This window comes from Mustela nivalis (assembly GCF_964662115.1).
Source record: "Mustela nivalis genome assembly, chromosome: 1".
Classification (NCBI taxonomy): Eukaryota; Metazoa; Chordata; class Mammalia; order Carnivora; family Mustelidae; genus Mustela; species Mustela nivalis.
The window spans coordinates 91043826-91071745 of record NC_139020.1 but is presented as its reverse complement, the minus strand read 5'-3'; the positions used below and the strand labels follow the sequence as shown (position 1 = coordinate 91071745).

The following is a 27920-nucleotide window of genomic DNA, read 5'->3' as shown; positions in this document are numbered from 1 at the left end:
AGGTGTAAGTATTGGACTAACTTAATTTATGTAATTATCTCACATGGAAAGAATGCATTTGTGCCATGGTGTTATTATTCCATTAAGAAAAGTAAACAATGTATAAGCTGGAATAGATAATACGTAAGCAAAACCAAAAAGTTCCTATTGCCCATGTTGAAAAGAGGAAAAGAATTTATTAATTTCACACAGAAACTATTTTCCAAAGAACATGCTACTTGGCTTGTGTGCTTGCTGTAGATTCATCATGTTCACGCAAATGAATGTCAGTCTGTTTAGGTAATCAATGCAAATTTCATTTCGTTAGTCAAAAATAACAGCTATTACAAGTCTGGTGAAATTGCCAGAATGTCAGGCTTTGGTTGCTAAACTCAGCTTATGTTCTGCATGGATCTAAATTTCTCATGTGAACTCATTCAAGAATGCCAAAATAGTATTGGGTTTCCCTTAGCCAAAGGCCCTTTTTAGTCAGTCAATTTATTTATCTTTATTTACTTATTTGTTTGTTGGTTGATTAATTGGTTGTTTTATTAAGCACTTAGCAAAAAAACCACAGTTATTTAAAAATATGAAATAGGTTATATGCACAGGCATTAATTAAGAATTAACTAGATTAGAAAAAGCAAAATAAAAATCAGATTTTAAAAAATTTACATAATTACGAGGGATGATCAGGAATTTGACTTAAGAATAAAGAACGGCTGACGTGTTTTTATTATCTCAGAAAACATTTAAGTAGGAACTTTAGAGGAGACCAGATGACAGGATTAAATGGAAAAAAAAAGTTAAAACTCAAATCTCCTTCCTCAAAATAAGGTAACATAAGAAAATAAACAAACACATATGAAATGTGTACACATGTTTGTAAAGTAACTTTCAACCCATGTAAAAACAGAATCCAAGCTGAATAGCAATGGTAGGATTTGACAGGACACTGCGCCCACATACTTCCGTGATGTCATGTCATCAGTATCTACATACATGCTTGCCCCCAAATTCACAAACCATCTCTCGCTATATAATCAACAACTCCTTGAAAACTTATTCAATATTTATGACACAAAGTGAAGTTTGTCAGCAGAAATATTTTTGGAGCCGGTCAGTTGTAAGATAGATGAGAGACCAGCGGTGAGGACATGTCCCTGATGTGTGACTGTAGAAGGACAATCGCAAGGCTGGGGAAACAACGTAGGATCTAGAAAGAGAAACAGTGGGAGGTTAGAGGAAGATGTGCACGCTAGAGGATAATGTTGAAAATCAAAGAACACTTTACGGTGTTCGGAAGAAAAAAACAATGAAATTGTCTTGAATTGAAATCTGAAAATAAAGCTGGTTGATTCAATCCTTTAAATTCTGTATTGAAGCTTTCAAATATATTTTTCTTTACACAACTGGATGGACATGAGGAAAAAGCAGCATGGGCTTTATAGAAAGAAGACATCTAGATAAGCGTATGGTTAATTTTCCAGTTTGATGTTCGAAATGGACTGTGTGGGAACTTTTCGTGAAATGATGAAGGCATGTATTGGTTTGTGTCAAGTGTAATGGAAGAAAGGACTCTGTCTCCTCCTGTGAAACCATTGAATTACAATTGTGTCTTCATGGCATCTAGAGCACAGAAACTCAACTGCTGAAAGGTCAACTGACGGATTGGAAAAATATGAATCAAAATACGTTAAGAAAAATGAATCATAAGATCATATCAATTTCTAGCAAAGCTAAAGATGACAGAATAAGAATGAAAATGAAAAATTAGTTTATTTAATTTTCCTTTTCTATAAAAGAAAATGAACAGAGGGAGGAAAAGACCCCCATTCATTGCTGGAACCAATCTAGAGCTTTGGTGTCATCTCTGAATTTATACTTAAGGGGGAGTAGATGTTTTTAAATCAGTGACCAGTGACCAATGTGCCAAGTCTAAAGCTCTCACAAGAAATTTTCAAAGCTGAGTCAATGTTTACTGATTGTTGCTCAAACTTCCCAAAGCTAACCTTGAATATAAATAACCTATGTTGAAATATAAATAACAGATACATATAGATTGCATTTTCCCATTTATTAAATGTTAATTATATGCCAGACAATATGCCAAGTGACCCAATCATATCCTAGTAGACAAGAATATGAACTTTCAGGTCAAACTGCCTACATGAAAATTCTAACTTTATCATCACTAATTTTGTTACCTTTAGCCAGATATCCTTTCTCTTATCTCCTCAGCTTTACAATCCAAATAATAATATTTGCTTTATACCTCAAAGGATTGTTGTGAAAATTAATTGGAATATTACAAGCAAAATGTCCAGAATAGTGGCCCACATACAATAAGCACTCAGTAAGCACTACATGCTAATCCTCACAATGCTACAAAGATGTGTCAACTGAAGTTCATCGATTTTAAGAACTTCGTGCAAGTTTATCCATCTAATAGTAGCTGGGCTGCAGTTTTAAGACAGGTACGTCTGGCCAGCCCGTCTTCCCCATGTTTCATATTCATATTCCCCTGCAATAGGCCTACCAAGTGTTGGTACACAGAAAAGGGTCAGCCTCCCAGAGCTCCATTTCCCTTCTGCACAAAGACTGTCAAACATTCCTTACTCTCCCCTGACCTCTGCAGAATTCAGTGAACCTAATCTACAGATCCAAAAACTTTAGCTCATTTAAAAAAAAAAAAAAAAAAAAGGGAGCGAGAAAGAGAGAGGAAAAGTTCATATTTCTTCAGAAAAAACAGAATAGTTCCTTAGTTTGTTTGTTTGCTTAGGATCATGTAACCTTCCAAGGAAAACAGTTCAGATTTTGGAGAGAAGTTGATTTTTGGTGTTAAAAAAAAAATGACATGATAACTGGACAGAGCTGGCTCCAGAGAGGGCAACAGCATATAAAATCATGAGACACTTCAACCGTCCTGTTAAAGTTAGAAAAATCCATTACCGAGTTGTAGAAGGAAAACAACTTGCGGAAATATCATCGAGGGCCGACCGTTTCCAATCACTGGTACTCCATTCATTATATGCTTGAGTGGTTCCAGGAACAACAGAAGACCGTGCACTGTTACAATGCCAAGGACAAGAAAGGCAACTCAGCCTGTCGGGCTGACTTCCCCTCACAGCAATCCGAACATTTCAGGCTTCGCTTCCCTTGCCCAGATGAGTTAGTCACTAGGGAAGTGAAGCCATGGCCAAGGACTCCTTTCTCAGAGAAGACTCACTGCTCTCTTGTGAACCACCGCCTGCTTTCACATTCTTCAGGTCTAGCACATACAAACTATTTTGAAGGGACAGGTATGGCATGTCAATCCATCTTCATTCTATTCCCTTGGTTCTTTATTCTAAGAGCCTCCATCAGGGAACCACTGTCTTTAAATGGTATCACTAATTCTTATACTATCCTTACAAAACTGTTGCACTGTTTAGACAAGGAAATTGATGCTCATGGTTTTAAGTTTAAAGAAGCATCTAACAGCAAGCGATAGAAATGGGGCTTGTACCCGGGTCTGCTGAGTTCTAAAACCCATGACCTTCCTTCCACACAGCAGTTTAGCATGTTTCAGTGTGATGAAGACGACAGAATCCACAGTAGAGTGTAGGAAAAAAAAGTTGAAATTTTGTTTGAGCACATCCAAAAAATTGATGCCATTGAAAAAGTGGAAAATTTCAGTGAGGACAGTGTCTGGATAAGACAGAAAAAAAGTGTGTTTAGTAAATATTTTATCATAAAAGAGTGGGTAAGGCAAGGGAAGATAGAATTTCAGCTTGCCTGGGGGTCCCAGACATAGTGTCAGTGGCCAAAATGAATCAAATATGCAGACATAATGAAGAATTATTTTTAAATTCCCATTTGATGTGCTGATTCACTTGTATTTAATTTAAACTTTTAGACTGAAATAGTTATTTTTGCTGAGCTTAAACACACACATCCCAAACTTACTTCATAAATTTAGTAATAGGTTTATGAGTTAAATCTTTCTAATGAGACCTTAAACTTGGTGGAGAGTCTTTAAATATTAAGTTGGGGTATTATTTTGAAGCAAAGACCCTGATGTTAAGACTGTGTTAAGTCTTTTATTAAAACCACACATCTGGGGCACCTGGGTGGCTCAGTCGTTAAGGGTCTGCCTTAGGCTCAGGGCATGATCCCGGGGTCCTGAGATCGAGCCCTACATAGGGCTCCCTGCTCAAAGGGAAGCCTGCTTCTCCTTCTCTCCCTCTCCCACTCCCCCAGCTTGTGTTCCCTCTCTCACTGTCTCTCTCTCTGTCAAACAAGTGAATAAATCTTTAAAACACACACACATCCAAAAATAAGATAGCTAGTTGCTTAGTCTTGAGATGGCATTATTTGATACACATATTTGGCAATGAGTCCTTAAATATTTTAGAGGCTTTTGTAAAAAGATAGCAATTGCAATTGGATGACTTAAAAGCTCTCCCTTGTAGTATACTCCAGAGCTTTTTTTAAATGTCTATGTTCTTTTTTTTTTTTTTTCCCAGAGAGAGAGAGGTGGGGGCAGGGCAGATGGAAAGGGAGGGAGAGAATCTTAAGCAGGCTTCATACCCAACATGAAGCTCGATGTGGGGCTCAATCTCACAACCCTGAGATCATGACTTGAACTGGAATCAAGAGTCATCCACTTAACTGACTGAACCCCCCAGGCACCCTTAGATGCCTATGTTCTTATCACTGGTTCTGGACTGAACCATGGTTAATTTGTCCCTTAGCCTTTTTGTTCTCTTAAAAAAAATTGTAACTTAGAATAATAAAATTGACTTTATTGATTCACTTTCTTTTTTTTTTTTTTTTGATTCACTTTCTATTTTCCACTCTTTTTAGGGTTTTGTCCTAGTATCTCCAGCTCAAGAAAGAATAAATTTATGCAGGGCTTGACTTAGGGAACAGCTGGTATTGAAAATGTTTCTCTTCTTTAAGCCCTCTCCCTTCCTTATCCAAACAGAGAAAAGACAGATCTGTTTTTTCCTACTCAAAAGGGGTGGAGTGAAATCCAAGTACTCCAAAAAAGAGACGGAATGCTGCTCTACCTCACTACTCACTCCTACTTCAAACTTTAACTTTTGGACTCACATCATTTTTAGAATGTGAAACCATTTTTCAAAGACTTTAGGTTCCCAAGAGGTAGGCGAGGATTAGTTCCAGTTTAAGCAAAATTTAAACACACAAATTAAAAAAAAAAAAAAAAGCAAAACAAGCAAGCTGGATACTCCTTCTCTCTTCCTTTTTAGACCATGAGTTACAACATTTAAAACAACCCAGAGTGTTTGCAGCATCGCAATCTGCACTCCTTCGACCCTCCAGTCTTCCAAAAGGAGGTTTGGGAAGACATGAGCTTTTGAGAAGTTGCCAGTTAAGAAGTCCGTTTGGAAGCCACTTTAAACCAAAGTTGCGTAATCAGAACTGTTGGCCTTAAGTATGTGTTTGAGTAATGTATTAAATGGCATTAACATGGACAGTAAAACTCTTGCATTATTTTCTTCCCTGGGGGCATATAATGCAAAACTTCATTGACTGGAGCCAGTTTGGTAAATGGGGCAGAAAATGCCTGTAGAACTGATGTAATGTTACGAAGAAAGTGGAGCATAAGATGGCATATAAACTCTTAATGGTATTGTTTCCTAGATTCTCCTTGCGCAGCAAAGTGAATATCATGGCTGCTTTTAAGGGAACAGCCTGATTACAATTAAGGCACCAATGTGTGTGTTTCCTGGCACACATATGACTATGGGGCACAGATTAGAATTCATTTCATCAAGCTTTAATTTCATATTCAGCCCCTTAAAAGTTCCATATCTTTTAAATACGCTGCCAGCAACCTGTTATCTGGTATAATGAAAAGCAGTGTAACCACTCACCAAATAAAATCCCATATAAAATCTCAACCTCAGTTTCACTTTTCAGGCGCTGGTTTCATTGCTTCTTCCACCCACCCTTTCTCTCTGCCAGAGCCTCTAATGAGCAGCAACTCTGGCCAAACCCTGCCAAGTGAGAGCAGGTGGGTTTGATGGGATGTGAAATGTAGTTTGCCTCTAACAAGACTACCATTCGCAGGCAAGACCACATGGATCTTAGGCAGAGAGCAAGAAAATCTAAGCAGATGTTTACAAATAAGAATGAAATAAATCACATGGTTTAATAATACTCCAGTATTCATTTGAATAGTAGAATGAAATAAATCACATGGTTTAATAATACTCCAGTATTCATTTGAATAGTACTCATTATATGTCATAGGACCTTTAAAGAAATATTTCTGGAAAGATTTCCTTTGTACTTGTGAAACGTAAAATAAGTGGACTTCTAGAAAGAAGAACACGTTTCTTTTCATCTTCATAAAGCCCAGGATAACAGAAGCTGCTTGGATGATATATCATTATATCCATTCATTCATTCATCCATTTGCTTAAAAAAAAAAAAAAAAAAAAAAACAAACTAAGATATTCCAAAATAATTACTTTTACTCGTTTGTTAGACAAATCAGTGAATATAATTGTGGGGTTTACAAAATGAAAACAAGATTATTTTCTTGTTACTCTGATTTGACTATCAAGTAATTTTCTAGCAGAAAGAACTTATATTTTCATAGCTAATACTATGTTTGGTTTAAATTATGCTCTCTATATATTATGAGAAGAAAGAAATATGCTAAAGGAACTCAAGGCTGAATGTGAGAATCAAAACAGATGACGTGATATGGAAAGCATTTTGAAAGTGGTGAAACATTTCACAGACTTACAAGCTTATTATTATCTTTAGAGGTAAGATGGCGTAGGGGAGAGAGTAGACGGAGTGGGAAGTCAAGTACAAACTTTGTGACCAGCCAGTGTGTGGAGCTGTGCAGGACATTTACTCTCTTAAAGACTTAGTTTCTGTTTATTTAAAAATTCCATGTAATAACTGCCCTATCCATCCACCACACAGGCTTACTGTGAGAGTCAAATGTATTTAAAATCACTCTTTTGAACTGCAAAGCACAATAAGTAATTTTGAAATTTGTGAAATATGTTCTTGATTATAGTCACCATTTAGGAGAACTACAACACAATTTCAGAAATAAGGAAATTTCAGGAGCCCATGTCATACAAATGCAGTAATTCAAGTGCTTCAGAAACTTTCATTTACAAATGTGGTTAGTATTAGTAAGAGACTCTATCCACTTAAAGTCTTTGGACCTAGAGTATAAACACAAATACAAATATAATTCACAGATTTCTTAATTGACTTGCTATATTGATAGTAGCTATAGTTTTTTAATTTCTAGTTTTCTTTTAGTTTCTTTGGTTTTCCTTTAGTTTTCTTAATTTTTAGTTTAATTTTTAGTTTTCTTTTTAATATGTATACAAGAATGTGTATAATATTGCATTGTAAAGTGATATAAAATATTATAAGAAATGTGTTACTAAGCACAAGAGTGTACCCAGCAGTGATGAGCCTAAGAACTAGGACAGAAGTAAAATTGTGTATATTAAATAGCGTTGTGGTAGAAATAGGGGAGATATTTATAAGGGTGTAACTATACCAGCAATGATTAAGACTTTCCATATCTTCTCTATCTGCAGTTGACCCTTGAGCCACATGGGTTTAAACTGTGTAGGTCCACTTTTATGTGGGTTTTTTAATAGTACTGTACTATAAATGTACTTTCTCTCCCTTATGATTTCTTAATAATGCTCTCTTTTCTCCAGACTACTTTATTGTTAGAATATAGTACATAATACATGTAACCTACAAAATATGTGGTAATCAACAGTTCATGCTATCCAGAAGGCTTCTGGTCAATGGTGGGCTATGAATAGTTAAGTTTTGAAGGAGTCAAAAGTTATATGCAGATTTTCAGGTTAGTCAGCACCCGTAACCCCCTGCATTGTTTAAAGGTCTACCATGTTGTCAAATTCTTAGTTTCTGCCAGTGGAGTGGGTAAAATAATGGCTATCGCATTTCATTTCAATTTTCATTTCCCTTATTACTACTGAAATAGAACTACTTTTCGAAACTTTGCTTACCAAAAATCTTTCTCTTTTGTGAAACTTCTGCTCATCTTTTGCTCAGTTTCCTATAGAGTAATAGTATTACTGACTTAGGAGGTTTCTTTTTAATATCTGAGAAAATAATGTTCTTTTGGTTATATGTATTGTGAATATTTTCTCAGAGCTTGTGACTTGTTTTTACATTTTCTTTTGAGGTGTAGAGATTAACAGAATGATGTTCATCAATCTTTTCAACAGAGCTAGTGCTTTTATGTGTTATTTAAGAAAGTCTTCTTTACCCTAATTTCAGAGAGATCTCATCTATATTTTTTTGGAAAAATATTTACAGTTTTGTATCTCATATAGAAATCTTTAAATCATTAGCTTTAATATGATGAAAGGAGAGTCCTAATTTAATTTTTTAATATAAAGGGACTTTTAAAAGCTACATTTATCAAATAGTCTTTCATTTCCTCAGTGATCTGCTAGGCTACCCTTGTATTTATAAAGGTTTTTTCTATGCCTGAACTTGCATTCTGTCTCGTGGGTCAGTCTGTGTATCCATGGTGCCTATACCACACTTTCTTATTTATTAAGGCTTTATCTTAATATTTAATATCCAGTAGGACAAATCATCCCTCTTTATTCTTCCTCCCCATGAATATCATAACTAATGTTTACTCTTTTTTCTTCTATGTAAATATTAGAATCTGATTTAAAAATTCTACATGAAACTCGGCTAGAATTTTAATCAGAATAGCATTAAAGGTACAGATCAGTTTGGGAACATTTGATATCTTTATAACAATGACTGCGTCTTCATAGAAAATATCTCTCCATTAATTTAGGTACTGGTTAAATTATTTGAATAAAATTTTAAAATATTATTACATTAGGTCTTGCACAACTTTGATTTCCTCTAAGAGATTATAGTTTTAATTGTTTTTACAAATGGCGTCTAAGAACTATTTTCTGATCTTTGTTGCTACTCCATAAAAATATTACTCATTACTGCATATTAATTTAATATTCTGTTAACTTGCTATATATGTATTCATTATATTAAACAATTCATGTTAGATTTTTTTGGTATTGTTTCTTCCTTTTTGGTGTCTTTAATTTCTTTTTTATTTTCTTAGAGGATCATCTGAGATAATTGAGGTTTGTCTATAGCTTAATATAAATGTTATCATTTTTTGTAAATACCATAATTGTGCTTAAGAAGAATGTATATAATTTAGGATGTAGATATATTTCTATATATCTCTACTATGTCAAGTTTACCAAAACTTTCCTATATATAATAATATTTTATCTGTTTGATCAATAAATAAATACATACATACCTAATAAATACATGAAGTCTCTTAAAAATAAATAAAATAAAATATTTTGTTATCAACCTTTTTTTAATCTTTATGCAATAGGGGTGTCTCTTATAAATTACATATAGATTTATTCCCTTAATTCATTTTGAAAGATTTGGCCTTTAACTGATAAATTATAATTATTAACATATTAGTTGATATAATCAACCAATATTTCTTTTAGTTTTTTTACAAGAGACTGTGGGGTTTTTTTGTTTGTTTTTAAGATTATTTATTTATTTGACAGAGAGAAATCACAAGCAGGCAGAGAGGCAGGCAGAGAGAGGGGGGTGGTAACAGGCTCCCTGCTGAGCAGAGAACCCCATGCGGGGCTCCATCCCAGGACTCTGGGATCATGACCTGAGCTGAAGGCAGAGGCTTTAACCCACTGAGCCACCCAGGCACCCCCAAATTTTTATTTTTGTGTTCAGCTCATCTATCCTTTTTTTTTAAAATCCTTTCTTGTCTTTTAAAAAACTGATTTGTTGAAGTAGAAATTTCTATTATCATTTTTCTTTTCTTTTTTTCCTGTACTGCTTTGGACTTTGTAATCTTTTTTTTTTTTTTTTTTAACATATTTTACTTAACAAAATCTAAACAATGTGTTCATTCCCACTCTCAACCAGAAATATCTTAGAGAATGTTGAAACTAACCATGGTCCAGTTTGTCTGTAGTCCATATTATTTCTTCAGCGACATTTTCCTAGTTCTCTAATACAAATCAGTAACACATGCTTTGTCGTTTATTTTGAAGAATAAATGAGGAATACTATGGACTCAATGTTTATGCTCCCCCCAAATTCATACTTTGAAATCCTAATCCCCAATGTGATGGTGTTAGGAAGTGAGGCCTTTGAGAAGTGATTAGGTCATGCAGGTTCAGCCCTCATGAAAGGGATTAATTCTCTTTAAAAAGGACTCTAGAGAGGTGTTCTGCCCTTGTCTGCACTCTGAGGACACCAAGGGAAGATGGTCATCTATGAACGATGAGGTGAGCTCTTTCCTGGTACTGGGCACCCTGATCTTGGATTTACCAGTCTCTAGAGTTGCAAGAAATAAATGTGTATTGTTTCAGCCACCCAGCTTATGGTAGTTTGTTACCGCAACCTGGACAGACTAAGCCAAGAAGGGGAAACATTGTGTTTGCTTGAACTAGAAAATTTTGGCATGTGACAGCATGGATTTGGAAATTTTAAAATATGGGTTCTGATTCTGGCTCTATGCTTGTTATTTGACTTTGAACAGGTTCTTTTCAGCCACTAAGCCCAAGCTATTTCTGTTAGGTATGATGGGATCCTTTATATCTACTATGCGGTGTTGGTGTCCATTTATTTGCTCACTTACTGATTGATAAATATTTGCTCAAACTAATATATGACTGATTTTGTACCAAATATTGAGTATGTTGTGATAAACAGAAGTATTTATTTCCCGTCATAAAATTTACAATCTTAGAAATACAGGATTAGAAGAAGAGCATACAGATAACTGAGACAAATTCTCAGAAGTAACTGATGTGCAACAAGAGGCTGTTTAAGGATATTGTGTATGAAATGAATGGAATTTAGTAAGCACTCAATAAATGATGATAATTTTTTAATGAGAAATAATTTTCCATATCTTTGAAGTGACTAATTAGAAGTGACTAATTTATAACTAATATGACAACATGTAATAAAATACTAAACTATGTTCATACAGGATAACCTCAGTCAAAACCAAAAATCCAACCGGCTGCACCATGTAGGTACCCTTATTATATTGTTTTTTAATTTAACTTCGCCATTTGTCCATTCAGCAAATACGTATTATAAGACATGTATTATGTACCATATAATGTTTTATACTAAGAATCATGTGATAATTTGTGGTGGAATTTGAGAACTGAGCAGTTAAGAGGTGAGGGTAACCTATAAAAAAAAGGAATACAAGGTATTTTATGCAATCAGATTATAAGTCATGCTACTTTGTGGTATTTTTGTAAAAATAGAATAGAAATAAATTAATTCATGTATTCACCACACATTTATCAAGTATCTGTTATGTGTTAATATTGTTCAAGATTCTGGAAATAAAAAATTAGTAAGATACGCTCTCTGCTCTGATGTTAACAGCTAATTGGGAATTATTGAGGGTATAATCCATTGTGATTTGGAAGATCAATATAACCCAGTATGATACTTAAGATACATTATTTCAAGGATTCTAAAATAATTTCCAGACCAGGAGAGGTATGTCTCATCATGTTTCACACTGCTTTCCTCTGACTGTTTTTGTCTTCTGTAAAATACCACTGACTCTAAAATGGTATGTTAAAACAATGTGAAAGAAGCCAGTCTTTGTAAGGGACTTGAGAAATAGCATTACGCTTATGATTGAAAAAAAGAAACAAAGAATATTTTAAAATATGATACTTCTTGGTATATTCAGAATTTTGTATCCAATTCAACTGGTGTAATCTCAAATTTATCTATGGTTTCAGTTCACCCATTTTTAAGAAGGAGATAAATCCACAATTTTTCAGGACAAGGAAAAGAAATTTCTATGCATATCAACTAAATATTAGAGCCTTAAAGTATTAGGAGCCAAACCCAGCTCAGCCATGGCTTCATTTTTCAGGAATTAAAATTTACTGAAATATTTGAAATGCAGCATGTGTCAATTTCATCCCTTAAAATGAAAATGATTGAATGTTCAACTAATAGTTCGATGAGCCTAACAGTACAAATAATGACTGGGAAGACTGAAGAGGCCAACCAAAAAGGATAGACATTCAACTTACAATTATTTCTTCAGTTTTAAGCTGTGCAAATATATTGTGGAAGTTTTCCTATATTGGGTTTGCTTTAGGATTAGCCATATATAGGTTGTGGTTCTTTATGGAATCAGTGACAATTAACATAATAACTACAAAAAGTCTTTAAACTGGGAAAAAATAGGATTGATAATGCAATGACTATAAGATATTTTGATTCTGGGCGCCTGGGTGGCTCAGTGGGTTGAAGCCTCTGCTTTTGGCTCAGGTCATGATCTCGGGGTCCTGGGATCAAGCCCCCGATAGGGCTCTCTGCTCAGTGGGGGCCTGCCTCCTCCTCTCTCTGCCTGCCTCTCTGCCTACTAGTGATCTGTCTCTGTCAAAGAAATACATTTAAAAAAAATCTTCAAAAAAGATATTTTGATCCTTTTCATTTCTATCTTTATTGAAATTGTACACTTTTGTTTATTCTCTGTTTTCAATAAAAATGGGAAGTTTTATGGAGTCATGAAGAGCTAAACGTTTTGTGGCAGTTTTATTTTTCCCTAAAGAAAGTATTCATCATGGCTAGAATTGATGACTATGTAAATATAATGCTTTTACTTTTTATTAAAGCACAACATATCAAGAAAAAACTCAACAGCTGTTCTGTTGTTTTTGTTTGTTTGTTTGTTTGTTTTTTCCCTCAAATGCTATTTGGAAACTCCAGGCTAGTCAGAGTCTAGAAAATGGGGGATAGTGAAATGTATTTCAAATTGAGCCCCAAATAATTTTTTGTAATTCGAGGCACCCTTCCCCATACCAAAGTTACATTAGTAACAATAAAATAACTTTTATTAAATTTGTTAATAACAAAAGACTGGAGGTTTCTGAAATGTCAGAATAGAGATCTGAACATATGAGGGTTTCTAAATGATACCTTAAAGATTTGGAATAATCTTAGAGTCAGGTTTGTGGCTTAGACTTGCCATTTATTCACCAAACTGTTTATCTTTCCTTCCTCAGCAGACAGACTACATTTCCCAGTCTCCCTTGAAATGTTCTGAAGATACAACTAATGTGAGCCATTTCTGGAATTGGCCTGTATAATCTTCTCACCAATAAACCTTCATTCTGTCTCTACCTTTCCTCCTCATCTGAGGGTTCCATCTTGAGAACTCTAAGCACCCAGAGAAGGGTAGAGCTACACAAGAGCAAAGTCACAAGAGAGAAATTTCTCTCTGAAAGAAAACTAGCCAGAAGAACCACTCAGCCCAGAACATTGCATTAGGCTATTGTATGCCTGAGAATAAACTTTTTTTATATTAAGCCCCTAACATTTGGAGTTGTTAGTTAGCTAATTATGACTAATTCAAAAAGATTCCAAGAATGAGAAGCGGAAAGGCTACCATCATCATCCTAGAATCTGTATCATTTATGAATGCTATGGAGGTCTATCCAAATAGGTATCTTCCCTAGCTAATGTCAGAATTCCAACACTACAGTGAGAATTTCTCTAAATTTTTTTAAAATGCAAATATTCAGGGAAAGGAAATGTGCTTTCCTGTGGCCATTTTCTATATAAGAGGGGAAATGGGACTTCAGAGAAAAAGATGATGTTTGGGAAAAGAAGAATACTGATAAAGCAGGGAAAAGGTAAGAAAAGTCAGGTAATGGCACACAAATTCACTTGTTCTTTTTAGGGTCATGGTGTCAAATGTAATGGAAAACATATGATCTTTCTAATGTTTGTGGCTCCATGAATAATGGAAGGTGGCTTTGGGTGATGCCATCATTTCTAGGAAAGTGGGTTATACCCCTTGATTACTGAAAATCTCTTGTATCTCCAAGGCTGGTTATAATCTTTAAGATATTAATTTGCATCTTTTATTTCTGTATTATTCTCCTTTTTCTCCTCTTCACTCCAGTAGACACAAAGGCTCTACATTACATCACTTGATAGACATTTATTTAGTAAATTTTAAATCTAAACAGAAAGGTACTGAGACTGAGTTCTGAAGAGTCATGCAGGTGGGGGCTGTAGACTTCCTAGCTATACCCTATGAATTACAGTATCTATGACCGCACTTCCCAACCAACATCTTAGCAACCTTAACATATCCCTAGGGATAGAAAATTTGCTCAAAATCATACAGGTAAAGTAGCATTCCACATGGTGTAATGAAAGACCAAATAGACTTTAGTGAATTTTTGTAAACTTGCATTTGTGGCCTGATGCTCATACTTCATGGCTGAGACTGTGATAATTAAATTTGTCTCATCTTAGGTGGGAGATGGTGCCAGATATATTCCATGACTCAAAGATAAGCCAAAACAGATTACCTTGAAATAAATGAATATGAAAAATATATAAAAATTTGTGGGGTGTAGCTAAAACTGTCATTAGAGGAAAAGCTATACTCACAAAAGTTCCTATAAAGAGAAGAAAAATTTTCAAAATCACTTATCTGAACATCTATCTTGAAAAATATGAGTAAAAGAAGAGCAAATGGAATTCAAATTAAGCAGGAGAAAGGAAATAATACAGATAATAGCAGATATCAATGAAATATAAAACAGATAAATATATAATAATAATTGGGGTAAAAGCTGGGTTTTTAAAATCTTGATAAATATTTTAAATAATTGATAAATCTTTAGCTAGAATGACCAAAGAAAAAAACAAAAGGATACCCAAATTACTAACATTCAACAGATTCAACAGATGATATCACACATACCAAAAGGATAGTAAATAAATATTTTGAATAACGTCATGATAATAAACTTGACAACTTCAAAAAAAATGGACAAATTCTTTTAAGAGTTATTACCAAAACTGACTGAAACATACAGAAACAGTTCTATATTTATTAAAGAAATTGAATTTGTTATTAAAAGTCTTTCCAAAAGTAAACTCTGTACCCAGATAGCTTGACTAGTAAATTAATGCTCAAAACAAGGTTTTTTCAAGAAAAGAAAAACTGCAGCCCAGTAATCCTCACAAACATCAACACAAAAATGTTTGACAAAATTTTAGCAAATCAAATTTAATAATTTTAAAATGGCTAATACATCATGTTAGGCTTTATCCTTGTAGTATAAATTTAGTTTACCATTTAAAAAGCAATCAATGTAATTCACTGTACCAACAGGAAAAAAAGAGAAAAATCACATGAACATCAAAACAGATGAAGAAGGAAGTGGGCTAAATATGTGGTGTGTATTAAGGAGGACACTTGTGATGAGAACTTGATGTAGCATCTAAATGATGAAAAACTAAATTCTACACCTGAAACTAATATTACACTACATGTTAACTAATTAGAATTTAAATAAAAACTTGGAAAAAAAATGAAACAGATGCAGAAAAGTTCACCTGGCTGGCTCAGTCTGAAGAGCATACAACTCTTGATCCCAGGGTCATGAGTTTGAACCCCATGTTGGGTGTAGAAATTACTAAAACAAACAAAACAAAAACAGATGTAGAGAACAAAACAAACAGTTAACAAAATGCCACACCCATTCATTATTAAAACCATCAAAATTGACAACTGATAGGAACTTCCTTAATTTGATAAAGGGCGTCTAAGAAAAATCTATACCTATCATCATACTTACTAATGAAAAATTGAAATGTTTCCACCAAATATTGAGAACTATCACTATTCAATGTTGTACTAAAAGTTCCAGGCAGTTAAAAAAGGAAAAATAAAGAAAAGATACAAAGATTGGGATGAAAATTATAAACCTTTATTTTTTGGCATATTCATAAACCTAGAAGTTAATAAGGAATCCACAAAATTGCTCTTTGAGTTACTAAGAGGTGTTAGCAATGACACAGAATGTTAGAATAAGAAAAAATTAATTATATTTTTATATGAATGCAAAAAAATGAAGATTGAAATTAAATAGTGTTTACAATACCATCAAAGGTATAAAGTACTTAGGGGTAAATTTAATAAAATATGGGTAAAATACTTTGTACTCTAGAAAATTAAAAAAATAATTTTTAAGAAAATAAAGACCTTTAAACTAAAGAAATTATACTGTGGTTTAGGCTGGAAGACTCAATGTTGTTCAAATTGATACAGATTCAACGCAATCTAAATCGATATTCTAGTGGGCTTTAAACAAAAAGAAATCAACAAACTAGTTCTAAAATCCATATGGAGAGTCAAAAGGCATTAAGATTGTCAAAAGAATAATGAATGTTGTAAAAGAAAAAAAAAGTTAGAGAACTTACATATCTGACTTCAAGGTTTACTTATTATAAAATTAAAACACCAAGACAAAGTACATTGATGTAAAAAATAGTAAGTTCAATGAGACAAACTAGAGATTCTAGAAATAGACCTATGCATATATGACCAATTGAGTTTGAACAAAGATGCTGAAGTAATTTAATGGAGAAAGGCTTGTGTTTCCAACACACAGTGCCAGAAGACTGCTAATCCGTATGGAAAACAAAAACAAATAAAAAAGTATTAACCTCACCTTTAACTAAGCAGCATGTAAAAATCATCCCCAAATAACAACATTTAAATATAAAAAGCTAATATAAACATTTTTAGAAGAAAATTTGGGGGACCTTGGAAGGAAAGTTTTCTTAAAAAGAATATAAGAAGTTTAAACAATAGAAAGTTGACAAATTTGATGTCATCAAAATTAAAAACTGCTCTTCAAAAGTCACTATTAAGAAAATAGGCAAACCATGAGCTTGCAGAAAATCTTCACCATACATATACCTGAGAAAGACCTCTATTTACAATGTAATAATATGAAAATAAGTCTAATTAAATTAGAAATGAACCCTAAATTAAATGGCAAAAATCTTGCACACTCTTTTTACCAAAGACATGTAAATGACAATAAGTTTATGGGAAAAAATGCTGAAGGCAATTTGTTCTCATGTAAATGAAAATTATAACCACAAGGAGATACTATTACACATCCACTCACATCTCTAAATGAAGACAATACAAGGTATTGGTGAGGGTGCAGATTTGCAGAACCTGGGACCTCACATGTTGCTGATGGGTGTGTAAAATTGTACAACCCATTGGAAAACATTTATACAGTTTCTAATAGTTAAAAATACACTTATTATATGACTCATCACAAGCATACTAAGTAATTTACCAAAGAGGAAAAAAATATACATCCATACAAAGACCTGCCATAACAGCATTATTCTATAACTGGAAATCATGGGTCCGACAGATGATGATAGAGCTAAACAATTAATACCATGTAAAAATAAGAAATACATTCCTGATATATGCAACAATGTGGTTAACTTTGAAAAAACATTTTTTCTAAACAAATGACTCCAGAAATAGAGTGTTCATATTGTATGATTCATTTTGTATGAAATTTTAATCATAATGGCAGAAATTGGGTTAGTGTTGCCTAAGTCTTGGAATAGTGTCATGATTCACTGAGAGGGCACAAGACCATATTTTGGGATAGCAGAAATGTTCCAAATCTTTATTATGGAGGTGATTACACACACATATATATACTTTCAGGGACAGTTATACAGATGTATACCCTTAAATGGGTGCTTTTGTTGTATGTACATTATACTTCAGTGAGGCTGATTTTTTAAATGGCTCTCAGTTAAATAACAAAGGTATGTGCATAAATAATATAGGAAATGATCATGTTATATCACTGCATGCTCATAAGATCATAAAGGGGTTACTCATGAATTTCAGCCTCTATGCCATTTGATTCTCTAGTTTAAAAGAATCCAGGCCCATTTCAGTGCCAGGTTGGCTCCCATGGGAACCTGGGTTCCAGGTCCATCCTTGTGAACCCAAGTTTCAGGCTGGTCCCTGGACAGAGTCTCAAGACCCACACTCGTGAACCTAAGCACCAGCCTGCCTCAGTGGACACTGATGACAAGCTAGTTTCCACAGACCCAGGCACCAGGCCTGCCTGCCCATAGTCCATAGTAGAGGCCTACTTGTTCATGGGCTCTGGAAGCAGGCCTGCCCACCTTTTCTTACTGAAGCCAATCTGTAACAACTAGAAAAGGTGACTATTTCTTCAAATACACAGATATCAATGCAAGGTAACAAAAATCACAAATAATCAGACAAACATAGCATTATCCAAGGAACCAAATAATAACTGACTCTAAAGAAAATTAGATCTATGAACCACCTGAAAAATAATTCGGTATAATTGTCTTAAGGAAGCTCAAGAGAACACTTATAGACAACTAAATGACATCAGGAAATACTATGTAAAAAAGTGAGAAGTTCATCAAAAATATACAAATCATAAAAGTATTGACACAAATTTTGGAGCTGAAAAATACAATGATTGCAATGAAAAAAAAATCAACAGAGGCTTTCAACAGAAGTCTCAATCAAGCAGAAGAAAGAATAAGTGAGCTCAAAGACAGATCACTTAAAATTACCACGTTGATAAGAAAAACAAATTGATAAACCCTTAGCTAACTACACACAAAAAAGAAGAGATATATATAAACAAAATTATCAGTGAAAGAGAAGACATTCAATTGATACCATGGAAACAAAGGATCATAAGAGAATACTATGTAAGATTTTGTGCCACCAGATTAACATTTCTCTAATGAAGACATACAAATGGTAAACAGATATATGAAAAGTGCTCACATCACTAATCATCAGACAAATGCAAATCAAATCCACAATGAAGTATCACCTGCTAGAATGGCAATTAAAAATAACAACAACAACAAAACTAAAGGTAATAAGTACTGATGAAATGTGGAGAAATGGGAACCCTGGTATACTATTGGTGAGAATGTACACCAAATTGGTACAGCCATCATGGAAAATACCTGTACTCCCATGTTCACTGCAGCATTATTCACAATAGTCAGGATATAGAAACAAAGTGTCCATTTGTGGATGAATGGATAAAGAAAATGTGGTACATAGAGAGAGTGGAATATTATTCCACCCTAAAAAAAGAAGCAAATCCTGCCATTTGTGACAACATGCATTTGTTGAAAGACATTTTATCAAGTGAAATAAGCCAAAGAAACACAAATACTGAGTAATTCTTTTATGTATATAATTTTAAATAGTCACACTCATAGAATCAAACGATATAAAAGTGTTTTCCAGGGACTGTGGGCAGGGGAAAATGAGGAGGGGGTGGTCAGAGTTTTAGTTAGATAAGACAAATTCTGAAGGTGCATTATGCAACACAGTGACTCCAGCCACTGTACTGTGTACTTGTCTTAGTCTACTCAGGCAGCTGTATCAAAATACCACAGACTGAGTAACTTATAAACAATAGAAATGTGTTTCTCTCTGTTCTGGAGGCTGGGAAATTCAAAATCAAGTTGTGAACATGGCTGCATTTTTGACAGGGCCCTCTTCCTAATTAAATGGGGGCCTTCTTGCTATGTCCTCACATGATAAAAGGGACTAGGGAGTAATGGGGAATCTCTTTCCTAAGAGCAGTAATCCTATTTATGAGGGCTCTACCCTCAGGCTCTGATCACCTCCCAAAGGCCCACGTTCTAATACCATCACACTAGGATTTCAACATATGGATTTGAGGGGGGACATGAACATTCAGATCATAACAATATTTAAAATTTTCTAAGAAAATAAATCTTATGTTAAGTGTTTTTTTACTACACCACCCAAAGTGATATTTATAATATAGAGGCTGGAGAAAACCAGGAGTGTTGGATATATCTATCTATGGCCTTGATGGTGGTGATGGTTTCGTTTGTGTTTATATTCCTAAACTTAACAAGTTGTATAGATTAAATATATGGAACGAGCCTAAGATTCTCTCTCTCCCCCTCCCTCTGCCCTCCCCGCATCCCCCCCCCCACCCCCAACACACACACACTACTTGGGCGCTCTCTTTTAAAAAAAAAAAAAAAGAAAGAAAAAAAATTACAACAATGGGACAGTTGATTGACAAGTTCATAGTAATAGAAAGTACTAGTCTTTACCCAGCTTAGAATCGCTTTTCCCTCTCACATAAGTCTTTTGACATGTGAGGGGAAGATGACAATGACATCAACATAGAGGTAGCATTGAGAACATATCACACAGTCTTTTATCCTTATATTATGTTGACAGGTACTTGCACAGGGTTCTTTTCAGTGGGTAACAGTATACAGAACAGAAACCTCCACTTACCCAGGAATCATATGCCAATTGATCTCATTCTCTGAACTGGTTCCTGTGGCCTTGTTTTTCTCTTCTCCAGATGTCAGTGACATCACCAGACCCTTGTTTGGGTGAGTAATATGCATTATCAGCTCTTATTTCCCCCACAGTCATATTTATAAGAAATCAGGGAAATAAAAAACATATTCATCAAGAGAAGATCAGCAATGTTACTTCTGATGACTAGTACAGTCCTTGCATTAGCTGCAGACCAGAAGTATGGGGGCACAGAGGCTGAGCTAACAGTTTGTGGATTAGGCAGATTTAGGTTTGTGCCCTGGCCTCTGAGCTTCCTAGCTGTGTGATCTTTTGAGGCCTGCTCCATATTTCTGGTGAGAGTTCTATCTACCTTATAGTATTTTCTGAAGATTCAAATAAATACAAAATGTGAAGAACTGACTGTAGTTTCCAGGACACTATTCAACATACAGTAGCTTTGATTACCATTATAATCTTATTAGGAATGAGGACTCCTGACCTCTAATGTCCACAGGCAGCTACAGCAATCAACAATTCTCTACCTTTGTGCCCAAGTTTTCTTCTTTCTAAAGTGGGAAATAATGCCTTTCCAATCTGACTGGGATCATTAAAAAGGTCAAATATAAAAGAACGGTAACTGTTGCCATGGGTGACCCACAATGTGCCCAATTATTTTGTGTTTGTGTTAGGAAGAAGCTTGAGAGTCAGAAAAAAGTAAAAATTTTAAATAACTTTGGTTTTTGTTTTTTTGTTTTTTTTTTTGTAACTGGATGAGAGAATATTTTGGAGAAGAGTTTGTAATTGCATAACTGGATGGAAAAGTTGGTTAGGACAAAGAAGGTGAGAAACAGGATTCTAATAAAATCGGAATTAAAAATCATGGGTTATCATTAAAGCGTAAACAGTATTGAACTCCAGGAAATTATTGCTTAAGACTGCTAGGAAGTGAAACCCAGTTTGGTTCTTTTTTTGGCCTACTTGAACACACACACACACACATACACACACACAGAGTCTCTCTCTCTCTCTCTCTCTCTCTCAATTCCATGTGATTAAGCAGCTTTGTTTCTGTCATTTTCAGCATGCCACTGTTTCCCAGAACTTGGGAAGGCTCTGAGGGATAGGGCTCCCTGGTTCTCAAGTGCTCCTCCTTGCATAACTCTGGTTTTTGAAGAGGTACGCCAGAGGTGAAGTGCAGTTGGTGTCATTTCCAGGATTTACGGGGAACCAAAATGCTTGAGTCAGAAGTTGCCAAGTACACATTTCACTTTGATTTAAAAGACACTTAGTGCCTAAAATTGAAAAGAACGCAAGTGATTACTAATGAAATAGGCCACAGGAACCCACAGTTGAGAAGGAGCCCACTTGTCCATGCAGCCGATGATGCTGATTTACAATTCGGTGGCTAAAGCAGGCTCCTAAGAAAATGAGAATCGACTTTCTGAATTGATGATATTCTGTGACTGAGTGTTGGATCTTCTTTGAGGGTGAAGAGGCAAGTGGGGCGTTTTGATATGCTGCTGGAAAGATCATTTTCTTTAGCCGTACTATAAAGTTCTGTTCATACCCCTGACTTCAATGCCACAATAACTTGGCAAGAAGCTACAATGGCTCACAAATGGATGCTTATAGAGGCATTTAAATTGTCCAGGCTTTCTTGCAGCTTGTAGAAAAAGAAGGGGCGCATGGTTACTGTAAATGTGGACCTTTCCATTGAACGGTGATATATAAGACTGATGACTAATAAACATACCCTACATGGGAAACATTTGAGTGATGACATCTTTTTTCTTTCACCCTTTTAACTAGCCACAATGGCTGGGATTTTACTTAAGAAATATATGGGAAACAGACTAAGCCTCAAGGCAGATCACCCTGGCAGCTGTAGAAAGAGAAGGCTCTATTTTCCCATGCATGTTATCTGCATTTTTCTATCATTTTAACACCCACAGGGAGGTCAGCTTGGTCCTGTGCATGATGTACATTGAATGCCTGAGTCTCGCAGACAACAGCAGCTTCCTGCCCTGAGGGAAAAAAGAGATGGACTCTTCGGCTGTGGCCCTGAGGACCCCGCCACCAGCCCTACCAAAAACCTGTCTGCTTTTTGGACAAACGTACTCGCCAAGGTTCCCAGGAATCCTGGCAACAATCCACTGTTAGGCCACCTTTCTTCCCGTGTCCCCAATAAGGAGGATGGTGGCATTTCCGTGATCCTCATAGGAGATTGATGACAATCAAATGACAAGATGATTGTGACTTTGCAAAACATAAAGCAAAACGCAAAACGTCATGTTATTGGCTAACACGACTTTAAAAGAAAATAAGAGTTCTCTACCCTCTCCACGTGATTTGTTATGTCCAGTCACCTCATTTTTGCCTGCAACTATCTATTTCTGTTGCAACATTAGCCTGATTTGCCATTAGACTCCATCATATCACTGAGCATGTGGCTACTCTTTTGTCTACTCTGCTTTCTCCTGTGTTCCAGGGATTTTCCAAGATTTTTCTAAAGCAGTACATATAGAATTGTCCCATTCTTTTTTACTGAGCTATAATTTACATATAATGTGTTAATTTTAGGTGCACAACATAACGATGTGGTATATGGTATACATTGCAGAGTGTTTACCCAAACAAGTGTAGTTAATATCCATCACCTTACATAGCTACAAATTTTTATTTTCTTGTGATCAGTACTTTTAAGATCTACTCTCTTAGCAACTTTCAAATACATAGTACAATATTGTTAACTATGGCCACCATGCTGTACAGTACATCCCCAGGAGCTACTAATCTTAACAGCTGCAAGTTTGCACCTTTGACCACCTTTCTCATTTTCCCCACCCACCAGCCCCTGCCTCTAGCAACCACCAATGTGTTCTCTGTTTCTATGAGATTTTTTTAAGGTTACACATATAAGTGAGGTCATATAGCCTTTGTCTTTCTCTGTGTGCCTTATTTCACTTAGTATAACACCATCAAAGTCCATCCATGTTGTAAAAAATGTAAGGATTTCCACTTTTTTGTTTTTAAGAGAGAGAGACCACATGCACTAGCAGGGGGTAGGGGCAGAAGGAAAGGGAGAGAGAGAATGTTAAGCAGTCTTTACCCTCATATGGGGCTTGATCTCATGACCCTGAGGTCATGACCTGATCTGAAATCAAGATGCTTAACTGATTGAGCCACCAGTTGCCCCAAGATTTCCTTTTTATGGTTCAGAAATATCACATTATATGTATCATGTGATATATGTGTGTAGGTATGTATATATATGTATATATATATATATATATATATATATATATATATGCCCATATATTATATATGGGCTTGATTTATAAATATATATATATTTATATATTTTATGTATTTATATTATAATATATATTATGTATTTATATTATTATAATAATGCCACAATGACATGAAAGTGAAGATATCTCTTTAAGATAGAAATTTCATTTTCATCAACTGTATACCCAGAAACAATTGCTAAATCATGTGGTAGTATTATTTTTAATAATTTGAGGAACCTCTATGCTGTTTTCCATAGTGGCTGCACCAATTTACATTCCCATCAACAATGCACAAGGGTTCCCTTTTCTTCACATTCTTGTCAGCCCTTGTTATCTCTTCTCATTTTGAGGACAGCCATTCTAACAGGTGTGAGGCAATATCTCATTGTGGTTTTGATATGAGTTTTCCTGATAATTAGTGATATTGAGTACCTTTCTATTTATCTTTTGGCCATTTGTATGTCTTCTTTGGAAAAATGTTAATTTAGTTCCTCTATTTTTTCATGGGACATTTTTTTGGTTTATTTTCTATAGGGTTGTAAGAGTTCCTTTTATAGTTTGGGTATTGACCCCTTATCTATATATGATTTGCAAATGTTTTCTCCCATTCTGTACGTTGCCTTTCATTTTGTTGATGAATTTCTTTACTGTGCAAGAGTTTCCTAGTTTGACATAGTTTGACTTCTTTATTTTTGTTTTTGCTGCCTTTGCATTTGGGGTCAAATCTAAAAAATCATTGCCAAGACCCATGTCAGAAAAGGATCCCCCTTATGTTTTTTTCTAGGAATTCTATGATTTCAGGTCCTACATTCAAATCTATAATCCATTTTGCATTGATGTTTGTCTGTGGGTTATGATAGGAAACCAGTTTCATTCTTTTGCATGTGGCTTCCCAGTTTTCTTAGCACCATTTATTAAAGAGATCATCCTTTATTGTTTATTTTTAGCTTTTTGTCATAAATGAGTTGCTCATGTATGTGTTGGCTTGTTTCTGGGCCCTCTATTCTATCCTGTTTTTTTATGTGTTCATGTTTTAAACCAATACCATACTGTTTTGATTACTATAGCTTTGAAAGATGTTTGAAATCAGTAAGTGTGGCACTTCCAGCTTTGCTCCTTTTTTCCTCAAGATTGCTTTGGGCATTCAAAGGTCTTTTATAGTTCTGCACAATTTTAGGATTGTTTGTTCTATTTTTGTGAAAAATGTCCTTGGATTTTGATGGGGATTGCATTGAATCTGTAGATTGCTTTGGGTAGTATGGACATTTTGTCAATATTAATTGTTCCAACCCATGAGCATGGAATATCTTTCCATTTATTTGTGTCTTTTTCAATTTCCTTCATCAACGTGTTATAGTTTTCAGTATATAGATCTTTTCATCTCCTTAGTGAAATTTATTCACGGGTATTTTATTCTTTTTGATGTAATTATTAATAGATTTGTTTTCTTAATTTTTGTTTCTGGTAGTTCATTGTTAATATATAGCATCACAACTAATTTTTGTGTGTTGATTTTGTATTCTGTAAGCTTAATTCATTTATTTATTAGTTCTAACAGTTTGGGGTGGGTAGAGGAGATTTTTCTTTAGAAAATTAAATAACTTGCTTAATCTTATTTCTTTTCATTCTCAAAACTAAGTTAGATGAATTTAAGCACACAAGTAATTTATTCCAATTTTCTGGATTCTTTCTTCATCTTGCTTTTCTGTTACTGGAATCTGTCTCTTTAGAATAAAGAAGAGCATCTACCTACATAAGGATTTGGTCTTTCTAGGACCGCATTATTATTAGAGAAGGGAAAGGAAGTATTTCTTTGCCCAGATATACAGTCCTCTTATATCAACATGAATATAAAATATGCACAGATGTCTAGAGTATCTCAAACTCTATAGACCTTCTTATTTTACTTTCACTGTACGTAATTCCAGGTAGCTCCAGGGTCCAGTCTTCCGAAAACTGAATGGAAGATGTTGAGGTTAGCAATATTTAACATGACCAACAGGTCATTTTAAGGACTAAGTGCTAATCCCATGATGAACTCAAAGAATGATGCTGTCCTCTCTGTCCTTCCTTTGATCTCATTTGTTGCTAAGACAAACATGCATTTAGAATCAAGATTTCCTATCTAGGATGATGTAGAAAAAGAAATTACAAAGTAACAAAATTAAAAGCTCTTGCTCCCTACTCTCCACTCCCCATCCTGCCCAACTACATAAACATTAAAATATTATCTAGACATACTTCATCGTGAGCCTTAAGAAGGTATGTTTCTATTGGCAAACAACTTCCTAAACATCACTGCACACCGATTAGGAAAAAATCAGGATTGATGAAAACACAAAGGTAAGATTTGTTCTAGATGATTTATTCTTCTGTAATTTCTTCCAAGAGCCCTCGACCCTCAACACTCACACACACACACACACACACACACCCCTTCTTCCCTTAAATAAATAATGAGCTTTGGAAGTCCTTTAACCTTTTTTTTTTTCCTTATAGACATCATTCTAAAGGAAAATAGAGACCCGTGTATTCTGTAAGTTTATATAAGTTCCGAGAAAGGAGTCACTCTGGTGCAGTTTCAGCCCTCCCTGCAGCAAGTTTCTTTATGGTGAGTATGACAAAGGGCAGGCTGTGCTGCAAAACTGCCAGCCGTCTCTGTGTTCAAGAACCTTCTCTCACTCTTCTTGATTTGACATGAAATATTAAACACCAGTTACCAGCAAAAAGTTATTGAACACAGATGTCCACTATCACTTTCAAATTGCTAAAGTCAATTTGGGTTTATATATTTTCTTTACTTTAGCATTCGCATGCAACGCAAATGTTCTGTGACAGTAATGATTTCACAATATACCCTTTCAATTAGGAAAGCACATCGTATATGTGTTTTCAGTTTTAAAATGCCTATTTTTTCATTCAAAAGCTCTGTGTCCCTCACTAAAAATGGGATCTGGGATCGAAACGTAAATAAAAAGAAAGAGCTCCACCTACTGATTCATTTTAAAAACCTTTTTCTGCTCTCAGGTTGAACTGAAAATGCTGTGGCACAACAGGGATTTTGTGAGCATGTAGCTGAAACTGGTTTTAAAAAAGAAGAAGAAGAAAGATACGGGAGTTGCCCCCATGGAAAGGACTAGACTAGAAAGGAGCTCTGTCTCTGTAACTGAAAGACCCTCCTACCCCCACATTTTCTGTGCCCCTCAGAAGCCCTAATTAATAAGTCTGCTTCAGGGTTAGTGCTCCCCAGGGATATGGGTTTAACTGTGGCATTCCCTTTTGCTGGATTTAACAGAATCCCGACGGGTCACACATTTTGCTCCACTACAATAATTGTATTCATGTCACTGACTGCCTTTTCCTTCTGAAGGACTTGGTGGGCCCTCTTTGAAAGGATTTACAGGGCCATGTCTCCCACGGGTGAGACTGGAATTGTTTAGCACCTACCATACTACTCCCCTGGCTCAACCACTAGACTCAAGTGATTTCAAAGAGGAAGTGAAGAAAAACATCCACTGGGAACCGGGGGGTAATTTAAGGAGGCCAAGAGTAATTACTTGAGGAGGAACTGCTGTGCCAGTCTCCTGGGGGCAAGGGTTGAGAGAGGCAGCTGGAACGGTGGCTCTCTGTGACGCCTGCCAGCTCTCACCCTGTTACCTCTGTTGCTGAGAAGCTTCCAGAGCCGTTTTTAATTCCTGCCTTGGAGCTTCTTTTGCAAAGAGTGTGTTCCCGCGAGTATCCCACTATGTGTCAACCCAAGCAGCTTCCTGGGGACACAGAGAGATGTGACTTATTGGGAGGAATATCCTGGCAGCTTTGAAGGATCATAATGTTCTGTATTTTAGGTACCCACTGCTTCCAGCTTGGACCCTGCTTCCTGGACTACAGAATTTCTCTTAAGATGAATAAACGCCAGGCTGTATTCATCTCGTACATTTGAGCAGTGGCTATAGAAAATATTACCAATGGGTAACAAGATGATATCTGGAAACACACAATGGAGTAATTTAGATTAAAGTCTCCTACCTTTGAATCTGTCTGCTCAGTCATGCATTCCTATAGACATGATTAACTAACCATAAGACCCAGGAATTCAAAGTCTGAATAGAAATGTCTATTCTTCCCCCAAATGAATCACACATCACCTATCACTGCAGAGTTGCCAAACTCTATGGTTTTCTTGTCAAACATAAATTCAATAGCTGACCAAAGCCAGGGACAGAAATTTATTATAAATCAAATAACTACATACATTAGAGGGAGATGCAGGGGACCCACTGCCACATTTCAGTCAATCAAAAATATATGTAATGAGTGTCTACTGTGTTCAAGGTACTGTGCTTGGTGTTGTGAGGGTATTTAATGAAATATGACCT

At 35.3% G+C, this 27920-nt stretch overlaps 1 protein-coding gene across 1 annotated transcript in view; it reads right to left on the bottom strand.

The window, feature by feature from the left end:
* Window positions 1-670: 670 nt before the first annotated feature.
* The window catches only part of LOC309869804 (uncharacterized protein), a 66002-nt gene continuing 38752 nt past the window's right edge, over window positions 671-27920 (bottom strand). The window contains exons 8-10 of the mRNA XM_082741454.1: window positions 20240-20331; window positions 15454-15533; window positions 671-1195 (exon numbers count right to left, since the gene is read on the bottom strand). Of these exons, the coding sequence (XP_082597580.1) occupies window positions 1053-1195; window positions 15454-15533; window positions 20240-20331 (315 nt within the window). The 3' untranslated portion in view covers window positions 671-1052. The remainder of the gene's footprint in view (window positions 1196-15453; window positions 15534-20239; window positions 20332-27920) is intronic.